Source organism: Bombina bombina, chromosome 8 (assembly GCF_027579735.1).
Source record: "Bombina bombina isolate aBomBom1 chromosome 8, aBomBom1.pri, whole genome shotgun sequence".
NCBI lineage: Eukaryota > Metazoa > Chordata > Amphibia > Anura > Bombinatoridae > Bombina > Bombina bombina.
This window is the reverse complement of record NC_069506.1, coordinates 278,664,410-278,686,595: the sequence shown is the minus strand read 5'-3', so window position 1 is coordinate 278,686,595 and position 22,186 is coordinate 278,664,410. Positions and strand designations below refer to the sequence as shown.

At 38.1% G+C, this 22,186-nt stretch overlaps 1 protein-coding gene across 1 annotated transcript in view; it reads right to left on the bottom strand.

Annotated features, from left to right (window-relative positions):
* RNF214 (ring finger protein 214) overlaps positions 1-22,186 on the bottom strand; it is a 141,872-nt gene that overhangs the window by 100,706 nt on the left and 18,980 nt on the right. The window contains exon 3 of the mRNA XM_053691399.1: positions 11,161-11,371. Coding sequence (XP_053547374.1) covers positions 11,161-11,371 — 211 coding nt within the window. The remainder of the gene's footprint in view (positions 1-11,160; positions 11,372-22,186) is intronic.

Here is a 22,186-nt window from a genome sequence, read left to right as displayed (position 1 = left end):
TTACACAAGATCTGCACACAAACACACAAAAAATGTTTATATATGTACTGTATAATAAGTAAGTCCTACAGTACAAAAGGTCTGCACTGACAATAAATGTTATATACGTAGAGTATATAGCAGTAATTAAGTACCGCATCACAAAAAAAAAAAAAATGATGCTTACCTGATAAATGTATTTCTTTTTTGACACAATGAGTCCACAGATCATCTTAATTACTAATGGGATATTCACTTCCTGGTCAGCAGGAGGAGGCAAAGAGCACCACAGCAAAGCTGTTAAATAGCTCCTCCCTTCCCTCCCACTCCAGTCATTCGACCGAAGTTAGGAAGAGAAAGGAAAAGCCAAGGTGCAGAGGTGTCTGAAGTTTATAATAACCCACAAACTGTCTAAAGGAACAGGGCGGGCCGTGGACTTATCGTGTCAAAAAAGAAATAAATTTATCAGGTAAGCATACATTTTCTTTTCTTTGTTAAGACACGATGAGTCCATGGATAAATCTTAATTACTAATGGGATTCAATACCCAAGCTAGAGGACACAGATGATACGGGAGGGACAAGACAGGGAACCTAAACGGAAAGGCACCACTGCTTGAAGAACCCTTTCTCCCAAAAATGGCCTCAGCCGAGGCAAAAATGTCAAATTTGTAAAACCTTGAAAAAGAGTGAAGAGAAAACCAAGTTGCAGCCTTGCAAATATATTCCACAGAAGCTTCATTTCTGAACGCCCATGAGGAAGCAACAGCCCTCATGGAAAGAGCCGTAACTCTCTCTGGAGGCTGCTGTCCAGCAGTCTCATATGCAAAACGTAAGATACTCTTCAGCCAAAAAGAAAGAGAAGTATCCATAGCTTTCTGTCCCTTGCGTTTTCCTGAGAAAACCACAAACAAAGAAGAAGACTGACGACAGTCCTTACTCGTCTGCAGGTAAAACTTTAAAGCACGGACCACGTCCCAATTGAGCAGAAGTCTTTCCTTCTGAGAAAAAGGATTAGGAAACAAGAAAAGAAGAACAATCTCCTGATTAATGTTCCGATCAGAAATAACCTTAGGAAGAAATCCTAATTTAGTACGTAAAACTACCTTATTTGAATGGAAATAATATAAGGAGACTCATACGGTAATGCTGAGAGCTCTGACACTTTCCGAGCATAAGAAATGGCAACAAGAAATAACGGGTAACCTGTAGGAGACCCGATGTTCATCCTTCACTTCTAAGAGAGCTGCCTGGTCCGTTCTGAATCAGCTACTATCCCTGACTCTGATCATCTGCGCACTTCTTTAGAGACTTATTTGCTCTTTTCCATCAACAAGAAATAAAACTTTCCAAGATAACAACTTAATATCTAAAGGAAAGAATAGGCTCAAACAGAGCCCCTTGAAGAACTCTGAGAACTAAATTCAGACTTCATGAATGAGTAACTGGATTGAACACAGGCCTGATCCTGACCAAGGCCTGACAAAAAAATAGTACATCTGGGACATCTACCAGACGTTTGTGTAACAAAAATAAGAAAGACAGAGTTTTTACCCTTTAGGGAACTTGACGATAAACCTTTCTTGTAGAAAAGACAAAATTCTAGGAATCTTATCTACTCCATGAGTAGCCCATGGATTCACACCAATAGAGATATTTACGCCATATCTTATGAGAATCAGAAAACCCCCGCTTGGATAATATTATTGAGTGTTCAATCTCCAAGCAGTCAGTTTCAGATAAACCAGATTTAGGTGAAGGAGGGGCCCTTGAATTAGAAGGTCCTTCCTCAACGGAAGTCTCCAAGGTGGCAGAGAGGACATGTCCACCAGATCTGCATACCAAATCCTACGAGGCCAAGTCGGTGCTATGAGGATCACCGAAGCCCTCTCCTGCTTGATTCGAGCAATGACCCGAGGAAGAAAAGTAAAAGGAGGAAAAAACACTTCCGGATGGAGTTCTCCCCTGGATGAAAGGTCTGCCTGCTCAGGAAATCAGCCTCCCAGTTGTTCCACCCCTGGGATGTGGATCGCCGACAAGGCAGCGAGAATGGGCCTCCGCCCACTGAATTATTTTGGATACCACTGTCATCGCTAAGGAACTCCTCGGTTCTCCCTGATGATTGATGTAAGCCACTGACGTCATTTTGATCGACTGGAACCTGATAAACTGGACCAAGGCTAACTGAGGCCAGGCCAGAAGAACATTGTAAATCGCTCTCAGCTGCAGAATGTTTATAGGAAGAACAGACTCTGGCTGAATCCAAACTCCCTGAGTCCTCAGGGAGCCCCAGACTGCTCCCCACCTTAGAAGGCCGACGTCTGTTGTCCCAATCACCCAAAATGGTCTGCGAAAGCAGGTTTCCTAGGAGAGATGATCCAGAGACAACCACCATTGAAGAGAATCCTTTATCTCCTGCTCCAGTAGTATTTGAAGAGACAAATCAGTATAATCTCAGATCCATTGCCTGAGCATGCCTAACTGCAGAGGTCTGAGATGGGACTGAGCAAACGGGATGACCATTGCCGCCGCTATCAGCCCGATTACCTCCATGCACTGAGCCACTGAAGGCCGATGAGTGGACTGAATGACAAGACAAGTATCGATAATCTCTGATTTCCTGACATCCTGTCAGAAAAATCATCATTGATATGTAATCTATTATGTTTCCCAGAAAGTTACCCTTGTGCATGGGGCTAAGGAACTCTTTTCCAAATTTACCTTCCACCCGTGAAATCGCGGGAAGGATAACACCATGTCCGTGTGAAATCTTGCTTGCTGTAAGGATGGCGCCTGGACTAGGGTGTCGTCCAGATAGGACGCCACTGCAATGCCCTGAAACCGAAGCACCGCCAACAGTGATCCCAGAGTCTTTGAGAAAACTGAGAGCTGTTGCAAGACTGAAAAGAAGAGCAACGAACTGTAAGCGTTTGTCCAGAAGGGCAAACCTTAGAACTGAGACAATTCATGAGAATGGCACATGAAGGTACGCGTCCTCTAAATCCACTGTTGTCATAAAATGACTCTCTTGGATCAAGGGAAGAATGGAATGAATAGCTTCCATCCTGAAGGACGGTATACCAAGAAATTTGTTTAGACTCTTGAGATCTAAAAAGTGGTCTGAAGGTTCCCTCTTTTTTGGGAACCACAACCCGATTGGGATACAAAACACAGACCCTGTATAGGAACTGGAACAATCACTCCCAGGTCTGAGAGGTCTCCTACGCAATGTAAGAACGCCTCTCCTTTTGTCTGATTTGCAGATAATCCTAAAAGCAGAAACCTGCCTCTGGGAGGAAAAAACTTTTGAACTCCAAATTGTATCCCTGGGACACTATTTTCTATTGCCCAGGGATTCTGAACAACTCGAACCCAAGCTTGAGGGAAGACAGAAAGTCTACCCCCTACAAGATCCGATCCAGGATCGGGGGCATGTCCTTCATGCTGTCTTTGATTTAACAGCAGGCTATTTGGATATTTTTATTTCCCCCCCCGAAATTCTTTAAATTTCAAAAGAGATTTATTCCGTCAAGCCAGGTCCCAACAAGGTCTTCCCATTGGAAGGAATTGCTAAAAGCTTAGACTTAGAGCATACATCCGTAGAACAAGGCTCTAACCATAAGGCTTTGTGAGCTGGAACAGAGAAACCTGAAACCTATCCTCCCAGTTTGATAACTTGAAGGCAAGAATTTGAAATAAAGGAATTAGCCAATTTGAAAGCTTTTATCCTATCCTGGATTTTATCCATGGGAGTTTCTGACTTCGTAGCATCAGACAACGCATAAAACCAATATGCCGTCACACTAGTGACGGTAGCAAAGTACCCAGCTGGCTGCCATTGTAAGACCTGGGGTACATCCCTTTCCCAACTATCCTCTAAGGGTATAGAAGTTCTCTTAGCTAAGCTGGAAACTACTCCTTCCACCCTAGGGAATGTTTGCCCAGCCTCCTTAGCTGAGTCGGCTATAGGAAACATCTTTATAAATATAGGGAATGCGGTCTCTTTCGTTCCTTATAAATCCCTGGACGCACTAGGATAGATTACACCGGTAGTGTCTGAGTCGCCAGGCTAGCTAAAACCTAAGCTAAAAAAAAAAAAAAAAAAAAAAGGAAAGCTAAAAAAAACCGAAGGAGTCTTTGAAGGCACAACTATCTTCTAAAGGAATAGTAGGTCTCTTAGCTAAAGTGGAAACGGCACCCTCCACCTTGGGAACTATTTGCCAAGCCTCCTTAATAGAGGAAGCTATGGGAAACCCTGTGGAGGAAGGAACCTCAAAATATTTGTTCAGTAGCTGAAACCTCCTTAAAGGGACAGTCTACACCAGAATTTTTATTGTTTTAAAAGATAGATAATCCCTTTATTACCCATTCCCCAGTTTTGCATAACCAACACAGCTATATTAATATACTTTTAACCTCTGTGATTATCTTGTATCTAAGCCTCTGCAAACTTCCCCTTTTTTCAGTTCTTTTGACAGACTTGCAGTCTAGCCAATCAGTGCCTGCTGCCAGATAACTTCACGTGCACGAGCACAGTGTTATCTATATGAAATACGTGAACTAACACCCTCTAGTGGTGAAAAACTGTTAAAATGTAATCTGAAAGAGGTGGGCTTCAAGATCTAAGAAATTAGCATATGAACCTCCTAGGTTAAGCTTTCAACTAAGAATACCAATAGAACAAAGCAAAATTGGTGATAAAAGTAAATTGGAAAATTGTTTAAAATTACATGTTCTATCTGAATCATGAAAGTTTATTTTGGCCTAGACTGTCCCTTTAAATAACAGACAGAGGTGTTCTAGCTTAAACCTGAAAGATACAACCTCAGTATCGGCAGGCGGAATTACACTTTCTGAATCTGAAACTTCGCCTCCAGATGCTATTCCAGTATCTTCCTCCTCAGGCCTCTGGGAGAGGACCTCTGAAATCGCTCAGAAACCTCGCTTACAGATCTGATTTTCCTCTTACGCTTTCCCTGCAACATTGGAAAAGCAGATAACTTATCAGAAAACGTAGAAGACATGAGAGAAGCGATGTCTCTTAAAGTAAATCCAGCGGAAGCTATTGCGGAAGCGCAGGGCACTGCTTGTGAGGGCGGCAACATTTGGGACGCTTGAGGAGACAGATGCTGCATATATTGAACCTCGTCAGACTCCTGGACAACATCCTCTTAGAAAAATGGAGCAAGTGACATCTTGCAAGGCCCCTTGGTCCATTCTGATCACAATGACACAATTATGAAATAAAACTTTTAATTTTGTAACAAAAAAATTTTAAGTGTAAAAACGTTACTGTGACTTTAAATTTTAAAAGTGTAACTTTTTTACTGCACAAGTAAAAACGTATGTGAAAGACCAACTATCTGGATTCAACAGGGATATGTCACAGCTCTATCTGTTCCTAGAAACGCATGTATTAGTAAGAACCATGCACTTCTAGGCAGAGACTGAAATGTCCAGCTCTGGTAATCTATTAACACGGAAGCGCAGTGAAAAGGCGTGCAATCGGAAGCCCCGCCCCTCGTGGGCGTTTCTAACTGCAACCTCCTCTCCCGGACGGCATTTTGATTTAAATAAGCCACCGTGTGAGTTAAAACCACCAAGCCATAAAACGTCCATGTCTCCTAGCCCCAGTGCCTGCTTAATGCTGTATTGTTCCCTCAGACTCAGAGTTTTTATATGTCCCAACAACCAAGCGACTATCCGATGAGCCCTTTGATTGTTACGTGTGTGAGAAGTAAAGTGCTCCCTTTTGCTCTGAGTGTAATTAGCCCCAGAATAACAAAGTGGCACTTACCTCATATGTCTGCCATACAGCCAGGCAGTCCATCAGGTTTAAGAGGTCCTCTCCCTCCCATGGACCTGTGAAAAAAGAAGAATTTCCTGAGTAAATATCCCTCAGGTATTCTGGATTTAGGACAGCATACAATATATGGGAGGTGCAGTGAGAATTATGTCCCACAAGTTCCCAATGCTCTAAAGCCACCAAAGTTCTAATGGAGACTGCTATGAACTACGTCTACACCCTAGAACAAAACAGCACAATCTTGCACTACTTTAAAAATAATAAACTCTTGATTGAAGAATCTAATCTAACACCTCACTTTACCTCTTCCTATCACTAACGTAGGCAAAGAGAATGACTGGAGTGGGAGGGATGGGATGAGCTATTTAACAGCTCTGCTGTGGTGCTCTTTGCCTCCTCCTGCTGACCAGGAGGTGAATATCCCATTAGTAATTAAGATGATCCGTGGACTCATCGTGTCTTAAAAAAGAAAGGTCTGCACACACAAATGTTTATATATATATATATATATATATATATATATATACACACAGTATATATCAGTAATTAAGTGCCGCATTACTAAAGGTCTGCACACACAAATGTTTATATATGCACAGTATATATAAGTAATTAAGTGAGCATTACAAAAGGTCTTTAAACACAAACATTAATATATGTACAATATATATTAGCAGTTAAGCACTACATTGCAGAAGTGTGTACCCTACCTATAATGCCCAGATGAGCTGCATTATTACTATTATTATGTGTACCCTACCTATAAAGCCCAGATGAGCTGCATTATTATTATTATGTGTACCCTACCTATAAAGCCGAGATGAGCTACATTATTATTATTATTATTATTATTATGTGTACCCTGCCTATAAAGCCCAGATGATCTGCATTATTATGTGAACCCTACCTATAAAGCCCAGATGAGCTGCATTATTATGTGTACCCTACCTATAAAGCCCAGATGAGCTGCATTATTATTATTATTATTATGTGTACCCTACCTATAAAGCCCAGATGAGCTGCATTATTATTATTATTATTATTATTATTATTATTATTATTATGTGTACCCTACCTATAAAGCCCAGATGAGCTGCATTATTATTATTATTATTATTATTATGTGTACCCTACTTATAAAGCCCAGATGAGCTGCATTATTATGTGTACCCTTCCTATAAAGCCCAGATGAGCTGCATTATTATGTGTACCCTACCTATAAAGCCCAGATGAGCTGCATTATTATTATTATGTGTACCCTACCTATAAAGCCCAGATGAGCTGCATTATTATGTGTGCCCTACCTATAAAGCCCAGATGAGCTGCATTATTATTATTATTATGTGTACCCTACTTATAAAGCCCAGATGAGCTGCATTATTATTAGGGTTGCACCGATACTAGTATCGGTATCAGTGCCGATACCAAGTATTTGCATGAGTACTTGTACTCATGCAAAAGGCACCGATACTTAAACAGATACCTCCAATTCCTACACATACGCCATCTTGTGGCGTTTTTCAAACTGGATGTTCCCATTTCATTTTAAGCTGGAGTGGAGACTAAACTAAAAAATTGTTCACTTCTGTTTCACTAATACAAATTGCTGTTATTTTTATTATTGTACGTTTGAGAGCAGTTCCCCAAAAGCTGCTACTATACAGCTGGAAGCCTACCTGGGAGAGATCTCTGTACCTCATTCAGACAAACCCCTGACGTACTGGGCAGTTAATAAACTGAGATTTAATGGTACAAAAATATCTTTATGACCCATGCAGTAGTGTGAAAGTGAAAGACTGTTCAGCTTAGCATCAAACGTCCTTACTGATAAAAGAAAGAGACTTATAGCTGAACATGCAGAGATGCTTCTGTTCCTTAATAAGAACTTGCCACTAACTTTTGAAAAATTACTCTGCTAGATTGCCTGTAATACTGCTAGTTCTCATCTTGCACAACTATGCTCAAAACATACTGTACTCTGAGGAACATCCTTAGCCAGGGCTGGACTGGGAATAAAAAGCAGCCCTGGAAAAATATGAAGACCAGCCCTATTTTCTGTTGAGTCAGTAGAATGCAAATGCCCCATTTTTCTCAAAGGGGATTACTGGGATACTCCTTCCCCAATATTATTTTCAGAATTAAATTATATTACTTTGTATTAGGTACAAATGTCAGATTAATGAGTTATATAGGCACCCTACAACCCAATTGCATCCAGTAATCACCCCTTTAAATTGTAGCTTTCCAGCCCCAGCTGCAGCAGCTATTATTTATTGTAGTTATTAATATATGTTATTGTAATATTTTTATTTATAAACATGTTCTGTAAACTTTGTGACAACAAGCACATAAAACCGTTTTATTATTAAAACATGTCTTTTGAGATACAGTTCATAATTATAAAGAAGCGATCTTAAATCATTAGTCTGTATTGTGCTTGGTAAACTGTCATGACATAAAAAAAAAAAGTATCGGTAATTGGTATCGGTGAGTATTTGAAAAAAAGTATCGGTACTTGTACTCGGTCTTAGAAAAATGGTAACGGTGCAACCCTAATTATTATTATGTGTACCCTACCTATAAAGCACAGATGAGCTGCATTATTATTATCGTTATGTGTACCCTACCTATAAAGCCCAGATGAGCTGCATTATTATTATTATGTGTACCCTACCTATAAAGCACAGATGAGCTGCATTATTATTATTATGTGTACCCTACCTATAAAGCCCAGATGAGCTGCATTATTATGTGTACCCTACCTATAAAGCCCAGATGAGCTGCATTATTATGTGTACCCTACCTATAAAGCCCAGATGAGCTGCATTATTATTATTATGTGTACCCTACCTATAAAGCACAGATGAGCTGCATTATTATTATTATTATTATTATGTGTACCCTACCTATAAAGCCCAGATTAGCTGCATTATTATTAATATTATTATTATTATGTGTACCCTACTTATAAAGCCCAGATGAGCTGCATTATTATTATGTGTACCTTACCTATAAAGCCCAGATGAGCTGCATTATAATATTTACCCTACCTATAAAGCTCAGATGAGCTGCATTATATTTACCCTACCTATAAAGCCCAGATGAGCTGCATTATATTTACCCTACCTATAAAGCCCAGATGAGCTGCATTATAATATTTACCCTACCTATAAAGCCCATATGAGATGCATTATAATATTTACCCTACCTATAAAGCCCATATGAGATGCATTATAATATTTACCCTACCTATAAAGCCCATATGAGATGCATTATAATATTTACCCTACCTATAAAGCTCAGATGAGCTGCATTAGATTTACCCTACCTATAAAGCCCAGATGAGCTGCATTATATTTACCCTACCTATAAAGCCCAGATGAGCTGCATTATATTTACCCTACCTATAAAGCCCAGATGAGCTGCATTATATTTACCCTACCTATAAAGCCCAGATGAGCTGCATTATAATATTTACCCTACCTATAAAGCCCAGATGAGCTGCATTATAATATTTACCCTACCTATAAAGCCCAGATGAGCTGCATTATAACATTTACCCTACCTATAAAGCCCATATGAGATGCATTATAATATTTACCCTACCTATAAAGCTCAGATGAGCTGCATTATATTTACCCTACCTATAAAGCCCAGATGAGCTGCATTATATTTACCCTACCTATAAAGCCCAGATGAGCTGCATTATATTTACCCTACCTATAAAGCCCAGATGAGCTGCATTATATTTACCCTACCTATAAAGCCCAGATGAGCTGCATTATATTTACCCTACCTATAAAGCCCAGATGAGCTGCATTATATTTACCCTACCTATAAAGCCCAGATGAGCTGCATTATATTTACCCTACCTATAAAGCCCAGATGAGCTGCATTATATTTACCCTACCTATAAAGCCCAGATGAGCTGCATTTTTATTATTATTATTATGTGTACCCTACCTATAAAGCCCAGATGAGCTGCATTATTATTATTATTATTATGTGTACCCTACCTATAAAGCCCAGATGAGCTGCATTATTATTATTATTATTATTATGTGTACCCTACTTATAAAGCCCAGATGAGCTGCATTATTATTATTATTATTATGTGTACCCTACCTATAAAGCCCAGATGAGCTGCATTATTATGTGTACCCTACCTATAAAGCCCAGATGAGCTGCATTATTATGTGTACCCAACCTATAAAGCCCAGATGAGCTGCATTATTATTATTGTTATGTGTACCCTACCTATAAAGCCCAGATGAGCTGCATTATTATTATTGTTATGTGTACCCTACCTATAAAGCACAGATGAGCTGCATTATTATTATTGTTATGTGTACCCTACCTATAAAGCCCAGATGAGCTGCATTATATTTACCCTACCTATAAAGCCCAGATGAGCTGCATTATATTTACCCTACCTATAAAGCCCAGATGAGCTGCATTATATTTACCCTACCTATAAAGCCCAGATGAGCTGCATTATATTTACCCTACCTATAAAGCCCAGATGAGCTGCATTATAATATTTACCCTACCTATAAAGCACAGATGAGCTGCATTATATTTACCCTACCTATAAAGCCCAGATGAGCTGCATTATATTTACCCTACCTATAAAGCCCAGATGAGCTGCATTATAATATTTACCCTACCTATAAAGCCCAGATGAGCTGCATTATAATATTTACCCTACCTATAAAGCCCAGATGAGCTGCATTATAATATTTACCCTACCTATAAAGCCCAGATGAGCTGCATTATAATATTTACCCTACCTATAAAGCCCAGATGAGCTGCATTATAATATTTACCCTACCTATAAAGCCCAGATGAGCTGCATTATAATATTTACCCTACCTATAAAGCCCAGATGAGCTGCATTATAATATTTACCCTACCTATAAAGCCCAGATGAGCTGCATTATAATATTTACCCTACCTATAAAGCCCAGATGAGCTGCATTATAATATTTACCCTACCTATAAAGCCCAGATGAGCTGCATTATTATATTTACCCTACCTATAAAGCCCAGATGAGCTGCATTATAATATTTACCCTACCTATAAAGCCCAGATGAGCTGCATTATTATATTTACCCTACCTATAAAGCCCAGATGAGCTGCATTATATTTACCCTACCTATAAAGCCCAGATGAGCTGCATTATAATATTTACCCTACCTATAAAGCCCAGATGAGCTGCATTATTATATTTACCCTACCTATAAAGCCCAGATGAGCTGCATTATAATATTTACCCTACCTATAAAGCCCAGATGAGCTGCATTATTATATTTACCCTACCTATAAAGCCCAGATGAGCTGCTCTATCACGTCTGCTTGCAACAAAAATTACAAACCTGGACAGCAACGCAGTGAGTGCGATTTCCAGGACAAGTTCCCATCATTGTTTGCCATCTCTCCAGAGCGTGGGCAGTGCCTGGTTTTGCTTTGCTCAGTGCTGAGTAAGACTCATTGGAGGAGCTGTCCTCATCTTCCTCCTCAGAGCTATATTCAGCATAATCTCTCTCAGACGCTCTGTCTGTATCAGACAACTGAAATCCATTGGTACTGAGGAAAACAAAATAATAAACTGGTGCTCTACACAAGTGCAGTCATTATTAGATTTCCAACAGATATGTGAAATATGCAACATGTCAAAAGCACTCAGTATCATGTAAACACCTGATCTGAAAATGTGTCTGATATTCATCTTATTCAGAAGGAAGTAAATATTAATATAAATTTTATATCACCCAAACAAATGTGGATCATAAATAAATGCACAAACTTCTATTAAACTTCAGTATGCCACACCAAAACAGGGGGCATCCCTAAAGAACAGAGGGGGCTTCACTAATACACTATGAGAATTTTTCTCACTGTAGCCCCGAGGATTAAAGATTCTCATTCTTGCAGAGAAATTATAGTGCAAATTTAACAGGGGGTGAACACACTGAATGCTATAAGAAAAAGGGTGGAACCTGGGAGGTACCAGAGAGATGCCTCCTATTAAACTCTCTGCTCAGATGAGATGATATAAAGTGATCCACCAGCACTACAAGATCTCTCACAAGATTCTAGAACATTAGAAATTAAGCTGCTATAACAAATTTCTATATCTTGGCTGATATCCATGGGTAATACTTACCAGGTGAGAAACCCCCTCTCAGAGTGTGGAAGGAACTGACCCCCCCCCCCATTACATGTTTATAGGTAACCTCTCTTTCACTTAACCCCCCATTTAATTTATAATGTGACACAAAAAGTATAGGGTGTTTTCCAGAATGCAGCATGACAGATCTCAGATGAGGTAGCATCATCCCCCATAGCTCATGATTTTGCCACTGCCCTATTCACTATTTATATAGAGTGACCAAATTGAATGTAATATTACTATACATTTTTGTGATTTCTGTATTTAAATTCACACTTCTATTCAAAATGATTGGTGAATGTATATACTTCTATATATGCTAAACATCAGAAACTAATGCACAATGTTTTTTTTTATCTTATTAATGTTTTTTGTTTTTTTTTATCTTATTTTATTGTACTGTACTTGTGCAAAAAAACAACAAAAAACACCTCTCTTGGAAAATTATTGTGTAGCATATTTCAAATTTGATGCCAGCCTAGAGCTGCTGTTTGAGTTCATTACTTGACTTAATGTTTTGCATATAATAATACTTTTCTAGGACTATACTTTAGTTTGATAATTGGTAAAAAAAAAAAAAACAAGAAACAAGAAAAAAACGGTTAAATCTGATTCTGTTACACAGAACTAAATAAAGAATAATACTAGCGATGCACCAAAATATGGGCCAAGAGGTTTGAACACTGATATAGATTAGATTATCCAAATAACCCTCTGACGAAGTGAGGAGATCCTCACGAAACGCATAAGGGCGGAGCTACACAGCGTGTGACGTCACATCCGGTCTTGCTGTCTTGGAACTTAGAGACCTATACCGGCAGCTGTTTTCTTTATTCATTCACTCCTTCAACACGGAACATCGAGTTTCTACTACTACAATAAGAGACACTGAAACAGTTTCCTAGAAGCACGGGACGTCCAATCAGGTCTGTTCTTTGTCGTTCTCCACATATGGAACATTTGTAGTTTTCAATTGCTACAAGAGTCATTGGAGTACAGGATTCTGCATTGAAATTTCTACTTACTACAAGAGACATTGGAAGATTGGAACTCAGGACTATGCTTATCAGATGAGTATACATAATTAAACAGTACAGGTGGCCCTCGGTTTACGCTGGTTCAATTTGAGCCGTTTCAGAATAACAACCTTTTTATCAGTTATGGGACTGCTATTGAAATGCATTAAAAATCAGTGCACTAATTAAAATAGCCAGTAGGTGGAGCTGTCCGCTTGTGTTTCAGCAAAGTTAAGCTAGTTTAACAGCCTGAAATTGATCTGTGTACACAGATCAGACAAGACCTATCGAGCAAGATCTTGCCGCCACTTCCCTATTATCTTCCTGTCCAGCTGCTTGAGATGAGGGTGCCTAACTGCCTATTAATCACTGCAGATTGAAATGCATAGAATAGGTGCAGAACCAATTATCTAACATGCTAACAATGCAGCAAACTGATTGCAGAAAAATGCAAGTAAAAAAACGTTTTTGTTCATTAAAAACTTAGTTTGATGATGATGCTGCTATCTGTTGTGAAATTATTTTATTAGGTGATGTTTAGCAAATGTTTTTGTTCATTAAACTCAGTTTGATGATACAATTATATTATTAGGTTTATAATGCTGTTTAGCATTTAAAGTCTTCATTTCAAACCTTTAAAAATAATGTATTAGGTGTTACTTATGACAATTTTGAGAGGGGCCTGGAACCTAACTCCCTCACTTCCCATTGACTTACATTATATATATATATATATATATATATATATATATATATATATATATATATATATATATATATATATATATATATATATATATATAGCCAGGAACTATATATATATATATATATATATATATATATATATATATTTGGAAATTAACAACAAAATATAAGCAATTTCTATATCTTGGCCCATACCCGGGGTGATACTTACCAGTGAAACCCCCTCTCCTGAGGGGCGTGGACAGAGCTATCCACTCCCCTCATTTGCATAAAAGACTTAGTGAGACACCACCCCTTCCTCCTCCTAGATATGTCCAGCCAAAACAGGTGAACCAGACAAAGGGAGGGAGCCTGGTAAGTATTACCCAGGGTGTGGGCCAAGATATAGAAATTGCTTATATTTTGTTGTTAATTTCCAATTATCTTGGCCCCCCTGGTAATACTCACCAGTGAGAGAATACAGAGCAATATTAAAAGAAAGGGTGGGAAATAAAGGCAAAATACATAAAAATACTGTAGAAAATATAAATATTTATTCCATAACAACAGAGGATAATATCTTTCGGCCAAACTTGGCAGCAGCTGATTGACAACATCCAGCTTATAATGTGAAATAAAAGTATTATATAATTTCCATACTGTGGCCTGACAGATTTCTTTGGGAAAAGCGTTGGCTTGAAGCACCCAAGAAGTTGATACAGCCCTTGTCGAATGAGCCTTAAGTCCTTCAGGTACCGGTTCCCCTTTCTCTTTATAGGGCCTTGAAATAGCCTGTACAATCCAACGAGAAATTGTTGTTCGTGATGGAGCTTGACCTTGATGAGGACCTTTAGGGACAATGAATAACCTTTCAGTCTTATGAATATCCTGGGTCCTTGAGACATAAATATGAAGACATCTGACAACATCCAAGCTATACAATGGTTTAGTTTAAGATTCTGAGTTTTTAGGGCAAAAAGAAGGAAGAACAATATGTTGATGAAAGTCAGACACCCCTTTCGGCAGGAATTCAGGAACAGTACGAAGTACCACCTTGTCTTGATGAAATATAATGTTAGAGTCTTTAACAGAGCTTAAAGTTCAGATACTCGGCGAGCCGATATTATGGCTACTAAAAAGACAGGTTTTCAAGGTGAGAAACCATAAGGAAACCTCACGTAAAGGTTCAAAGGGAGATTCCAGAAGAGAATCCAAAACCAAAGGCAGGTCCCAAGATGGAATTTGAGTTTTGACAGATGGACGGATATGGGATAAAGCTTGAAAGAATTGAATTATCAGAGAGTCCTGAGCCCACCCAATACCAGATATTGCGGATATTGTAGAAATTTGAACCGTAAGAGTTCTAGCACTGAGGCCTTTAAGAAAACCATTGTGAAGGAAATCCAGTAGATGAAATATCTTGATTGTTGCTGTAGAAATATCATTTGAAATCATCCATGAAGAAAACATGTCCCAGATACGATCGTATGCTCTAGATGTAGTTCCCTTTCGAGCTTGAAGAAGCGTCTGAATGACAGGAGCTGAAACACTCAAGTGTGGTAACCTTGAGACTTCAGCAACCAGGCCGTTAATCTGAATTGGTGTGGATTCGGATGAATCACTGGTCCCCGATTCAGCATGTCCCAAGAGACTGGAAGATGCCATGGAGGTTAAATTGCTAGTTTGGAGTACGAGGAAACCAAGGCCCTTTGAGGCCAAAATGGAAGGATAACAATGAAGGTAGCTGGTTCTAGCAGAATCCGTTTCAATAACCTGGGAATGAGAGGAATTGGAGGAAAGACAAAGAAGGTTGTATGACCAATTGTGGAGAAAGGCACCTACTCCTAACGCAAGAGGTGTCAGGTAACGGCTGAAGAATTTCGCAACCTGATGGTTTAATGCAGAGGCTATGAGATCGACTTCTGGAAGCTCCCAGAGGCTGGTTATCTTCTGAAACAACCACCTGTTCAGTTGCCATTCGATTGGAGAAATTCGACTTCTGCTCAAATAGTCTGCCTTGACATTTTCTATTCCCGGAACATGGACTGCAGAGAGAGACTGAATGTGGTGTTATGCCCATCTGAAGATACTAGATATCACGCTATTGAAGTGACTAAACCTATATTAGAAAATTGGTCAGTTTTGGGATAAGAATACGTTGATGAGCTAATGCAGATATATTTCTTTGAGATGTAAGATCTGTGCAAATGTAAGGATTTGTTAAATTTGTGCAAATTATGTTCAAAGAGTACCCTATGTAAGAATTTGTGCATAGTGTGGATCAAGAGTATCGTATAAAGTGTTACAAATTATACATTGAAGACAAATACTGCCACATACTTTATCACCCATTAAAGAAGGGTTTAGTTTTAGGTTATGATAATTATTGCATCAAATATACAATAAGCCTTTCTTTGTTTATTTTTAAAGTTATAGTTAATAGAGATAGGACACCGGTGTCGTTAGATTTTTAACTAAGATTATGGAAAATTAGTTTTTTATATATTGTTTTTGAAATATTACATTTTTAATATTGAATTCATTTGCATTGCATACAATAAATCATTGAACATTAAAGGGACAGTAAACCTTAAAAATAATGTTATATAATTCTGCACATAGTGCAGAATTATATAACATTATATTAGCGCAAAAGTTATAAAACAAAATTTCCCATGAATTAAAAAAAAAAACTGCTGTTTTACAGACCCGCTCTCTGTGATCTTCTGTCAGACAGCAGGAGCGAGCTGCACTTAGTGCTATGGCGCGGTCGGGCCGGGCTGTGACTATACAGCTGGCCCGATGCGCTGTTTTTTTTTAAATTCAAAGGGGAAATTTTGTTTTATAACGTTTGCGCTAATATAATGTTATATAATTCTGCACTATGTGCAGAATTATATAACATTATTTTTAATGTTTACTGACACTTTAAACAGAATTATGAACTTTCTTGCATAGGAATTAACCTATTGGGTAGATTTGTTTTTAAACAGTGTTCCTAGTTAACAGACTGCCTCAGGCGCCTCCCACAATCTTTTTTGCTGAGCATATTGGTCTTTTTTTTTGGGTTACACGCTGTGAGAAGTGTAACTGCTGGGAAGGCTAGTGCTGTTAGACAAAGTTTTTAGACAATCCATATTTACTTAACTGAAGATTGGTGATATCTCCCTGAATGCATTTAAACTTACTGTACCTCCTTGGAACTGGAGATAAGCTGCCCTAAAGGTAGCGTAGCTCCAAGATATACTGAACACTAAGAGTTAAAGGGACAGTCAACACCAGAATTTTGTTTGTTTTTCAGAGAATATGAATGATAACACAAAAACTTTTCTTTCACTCATGGTTAGTGTTTGCTGGAAGCCATTTTTTTTCAATCAACTGTGTTTACTATTTTTAAATCATAATGACAACAGAAACTACCCAAATGACCCTGATCAAAAGTTTACATACCCTGGTGATTTTGGCCTCATAACATGCACACAAGTTGACACAAAGAGGTTTGAATGGCTATTAAAAAGGTAACCATCCTCAACTGTGATCTGTTTGCTTGTAATTAGTGAGTGTGTGTGTGTGTATAAAAGGTCAATGAGTTTCTGGACTCCTGACAGACCCTTGCATCTTTCATCCAGTGCTGCACTGACGTTTCTGGATTCTGAGTCATGGGGAAAGCAAAAGAATTGTCAAAGGATCTGCGGGAAAAAAAGGTAGTTGAACTGTATAAAACAGGAAAGGGATATAAAAAGATATCCAAGGAATTGAGAATGCAAATCAGCAGTGTTCAAACTCTAATCAAGAAGTGGAAAATGAGGCGTTCTGTTTGATAACATACTGCATTCATCGTGCCATCAATTCTGACCAAATTCCTGTGCCTTTGTAGCTCACACATCCCCAAAACATCAGCGATCCACCCCCGTGTTTCACAGTAGGAATGGTGTGCCTTTCATCATAGGCCTTGTTGACTCCTCTCCAAATGTAGCGTTTATGGTTGTGGCCAAACAGCTCAATTTTGGTCTCATCACTCCAAATGACTGTGCCAGAAGGTTTGAGGCTTGTCTCTGTGCTGTTTGGCGTATTGTAAGCCGGATACTTTGTGGCATTTGCGTAGTAATGGCTTTCTTCTGGTGACTCGACCATGCAGCCCATCTTTCTTCAAGTGCCTCCTTATTGTGCATCTTGAAACAGCCACACCACATGTCCTGTATTTCACCTGAAGTTATTTGTGGGTTTGTCTTTGCATCCAGAACAATTTTCCTGGCAGTTGTGGCTGATATTTTAGTTGGTCTACCTGACCGTGGTTAGGTTTCAACAGAACCCCTCATTTTCCACTTCTTTATTAGAGTTTGAACACCGCCGATTTGCATTCTCAATTCCTTGGATATCTTTTTATATCCCTTTCCTGTTTTATACAGTTCAACTACCTTTTCCCGCAGAGCCTTTGACAATTCTTTTGCTTTCCCCATGACTCAGAATCCAGAAATGTTAGTGCAGCACGGGATGAAAGATGTAAGGGTCTGTCAGAAGTCCAGAAACTCATTGACCTTTTATACACACACACACTAATTACAAGCAAACAGATCACAGGTGAGGATGGTTACCTTTATTAGCCATTCAAACACCTTTGTGTCAACTTGTGTGCGCATGTTATCAGGCCAAAATCACCAGGGTATGTAAACTTTTGATCAGGGTCATTTGGGTAGTTTCTGTTGTCATCATGATTTAAAAAGAGTAAACACAGTTGATTGATAATAAATGGCTTTAGCCAAACACTAACCATGAGTGAAAGAAATGTTTTTGTGTTATCATTCATATTCTCTGAAAAACGGCCAAGAAATCATAAATTCTGCCAGGGTATTTAAACTTATGAGCACAAATATATATATATATATATATATATATATATATATATATATATATATATATATTTATTTAAAACATATATTTGTTTTGTAATTTTCCCATTTGGGCCGTGCACCTAGACCTGTCTGGGGTTAACTGCCTGTGGCTCTGAGGACGGCGCAGCTTCCTGAGAGTGCCGTTTTGCACCCAGGGCTGTGCGTGTTACAGGGTCATGGGATGTGTACCTGGTCCGGCCTGAGAGTGCTATCCCCTTCCGTGTTATATACAGTGGATATAAAAGGTCTACACACCCCTGTTAAAATGTCAGGTTTCTGTGATGTAAAAAATGAGACAAAGATAAATCATTTCAGAACTTTTTCCACCTTTAATGTGACCTATAAACTGTACAACTCAATTGAAAAACAAACTGAAATGTTTTAGGTAGAGGGAAGAAAAAATATAAAAATAAAATAAATATGGTTGCATAAGTGTGCAAACCCTTAAACTAATACTTTGTTGAAGCACCTTTTGATTTTATTACAGCACTCAGTCTTTTTGGGGTATGAGTCTACCAGCATGGCACATCTTGACTTGGCAAGATTTGCCCACTCTTCTTTGCAAAAACACTTCAAATCTGTCAGATTGCGAGGGCATCTCCTGTGCACAGCCCTCTTCAGATCACCCAACAGATTTTCAATCGGATTCAGGTCTGGGCTCTGGCTGGGCCATTCCAAAACTTTAATCTTCTTCTGGTGAAGCCATTCCTTTGTTGATTTGGATGTATGCTTTGGGTGGTTGTCATGCTGAAAGATGAAGTTCCTCTTCATGTTCAGCTTTCTAGCTGAAGGTTTTGTGCCAATATTCTCTGGTATTTGGAACTGTTCATAATTCCCTCTAGCTTAACTAAGGCCCCAGTTCCAGCTGAAGAAAAACAGCCCCAAAGCATTATGCTGCCACCACCATGCTTCACTGTGGGTATGGTGTTCTTTTGGTGATGTGCAGTGTTGTTTTTGCGCCAAACATATCTTTTGGAATTATGGCCAAAAAGTTCAACCTTGGTTTCATTAGACCATAACACCTTTTGCAACATGCTTTTGGGAGACTTCAGATGTGTTTTTGCAAAATGTAGCCTGGCTAGGATGTTTTTCTTCTTAAGAAAAGGCTTTCGTCTTGCCACTCTACCCCATAGACCTGACATATTAAGAATACGTGAGATTGTGGTCATATGTACCACACAGCCAGTACTTGCCAGATATTCCTGCAGCTCCTTTAATGTTGCTGTAGGCCCTCTTGGTAGCCTCCCAGACCAGTTTTCTTCTCGTCTTTTCATCAATTTTGGAGGGACGTCCAGTTTTTGGTAATGTCACTGTTGTGACATATTTTCTCCACTTGATGATGACTGTCTTCACTGTGTTCCATGGTATATCTAATGCCTTGGAAATTCTTTTGTACCCTTCTCCTGACTGATACCTTTTAACAATGAGATCCCTCTGATGCTTTGGAAGCTCTCTGTGGACCATGGCTTTATTTGGCGTTAATCAGATGCACTTTAAATGATGGCAGGTGTGTACTGACTCATATTTAACATGATTTTGAATGTGATTGCTTAATTCCGAACACAGCTACATCCCCAGTTATGCAACCACATTATTTTAGTTTTTTGTTTTCTTCCCTCCACCTAAAAGATTTCAGTTTGTTTTTCAATTGAGTTGTACAGTTTATAGGTCACATTAAAAGGTGGATAAAGTTCTAAAATGATTTATCTTTGTCTCATTTTTATACATCACAAAAACCTGACATTTTAACAGGGGTGTGTAGACTTTTTATATCATTATATATATATATATATATATATATATATATATATATATATATATATATATATATATACATATACATACACACACATATATACATATATATATATATATACCCAAACAATGTGCACTCCCGAATCTCAGTCCAACAGCCTTGGGTGCTACTAAACAGTAGATAAAGAGCCAAAGAGAAGAGCACTCCAAAAGTCTTATATAATATAGTCACCTTTAATGTACATTAAAGGTGAACATATTATATAAGAGATAGAGATGATAGAGATATATATATATAACGGGAAAGAAAGAGATGAGAAAGAAAGAGATGAGAAAGAAAGAGATGAGAAAGAAAGAGATGAGAAAGAAAGAGATGAGAAAGAAAGAGATGAGAAAGAAAGAGATGAGAAAGAATATATATATATATATATATATATATATATATATATATATATATATATATATATATATATATATATATATATATAAAAAAATCCAAAGAAATTAAGGTATAGCGCAAAAACGTAGCCAGAAGAGGAAAAACTATTGCTAACATGTTATCTCCTTCAGATCTTCCTATTAAGTCTACTGGCACCTGGCTTAAAAAGAGATTAGGTTTTTATAAATGTCGTCGTCCCATCTGTAAAACATGTCAACATGTTACAGAGGGACCTAAATTTACCTCTACTACTACAAAAATGGAACACACTATAAAATTCTTCATTAATTGCTCCACTACACACATAGTGTACTTATTAACTTGCCTCTTTTGTGGGAAACAATATACAGGGAAAACAAAAAAGTCCCTAAAAGATAGGTTTTTACAACATCTGCGTTCTATAGAAGATGAGGTATGTGACACTCCTGTCGCAAGACATTTCAGAGAACAACATAACTCAGATGTGTCTAAACTAGCCATACAGGGCATTGATCATGTCACTTGCTGGAAAAGAGGTGGTGACAGGGAAAATAAACTAAATAAAAGAGAAATCTATTGGATGTTTTCTCTTAAAACTAGTAGTCCATATGGTCTCAATATGAGAAGGGATCTGGACACATTTACCTAAAACATATTTGTCTCTTCTAATTTATTTTAGTTTCTATCATATATTCTGTGATTTTACACAGTTTACTACTTGTCCCTTGCAAATTAGTAAAAAGTTCAGGTGTTATAATATCGCCATTTCTACAACATCAGCATATTAAGAAACTTATTAATATAGAGTAACTTATATATCTACAGATCCTAAATCTTTAAAACCTAATAGAAAATGTATAATTTAAAGCTTTTGTTTTTGATAAGTGTGAACACTAGGTTTCAAACTAAGTAGATAATGTAGATTATATATCTACAGATCCTAAATCTTTAAAACCTAATAGAAAATTTTATAATTTAAAGCTTTTGTTTTTGATAAGTGTGAACACTAGGTTTCAAACTAAGTAGATAAAGTAGATTAGGAAATAAGCTAATTTTAACACAATATGTCCCTTTATATATCTGGTCTACACTCTATTAGGTACTTCTATAGGATGGTATAACTTTAAGAATAGGTGCTAGCATATTCCTCACTTCCCCTTTAAATAGAAGGTGTGCACAGGTGTGTCTATATGCAGTGAACAAGTGCTGAGGCACGAAACATGTTTGCAGACAGGTGTCTCTGTACACACTGAGTTATAACATTTTTTAACTCCTATTTTTGTACTACAATGCCTTTTAAATCTTGGATTACATTAAAATCTTTCACTTTTTAAGAGCAGGTGTCTTTGGACTGTTTTTGCGCTATACCTTAATTTCTTTGGATTTCTACATTTCTCTGGAGTGTTTGCAGACACTCTGATTAAGCAGCTGCAGCAGTTCAAGTCTCCCTGCATCCACCCACTC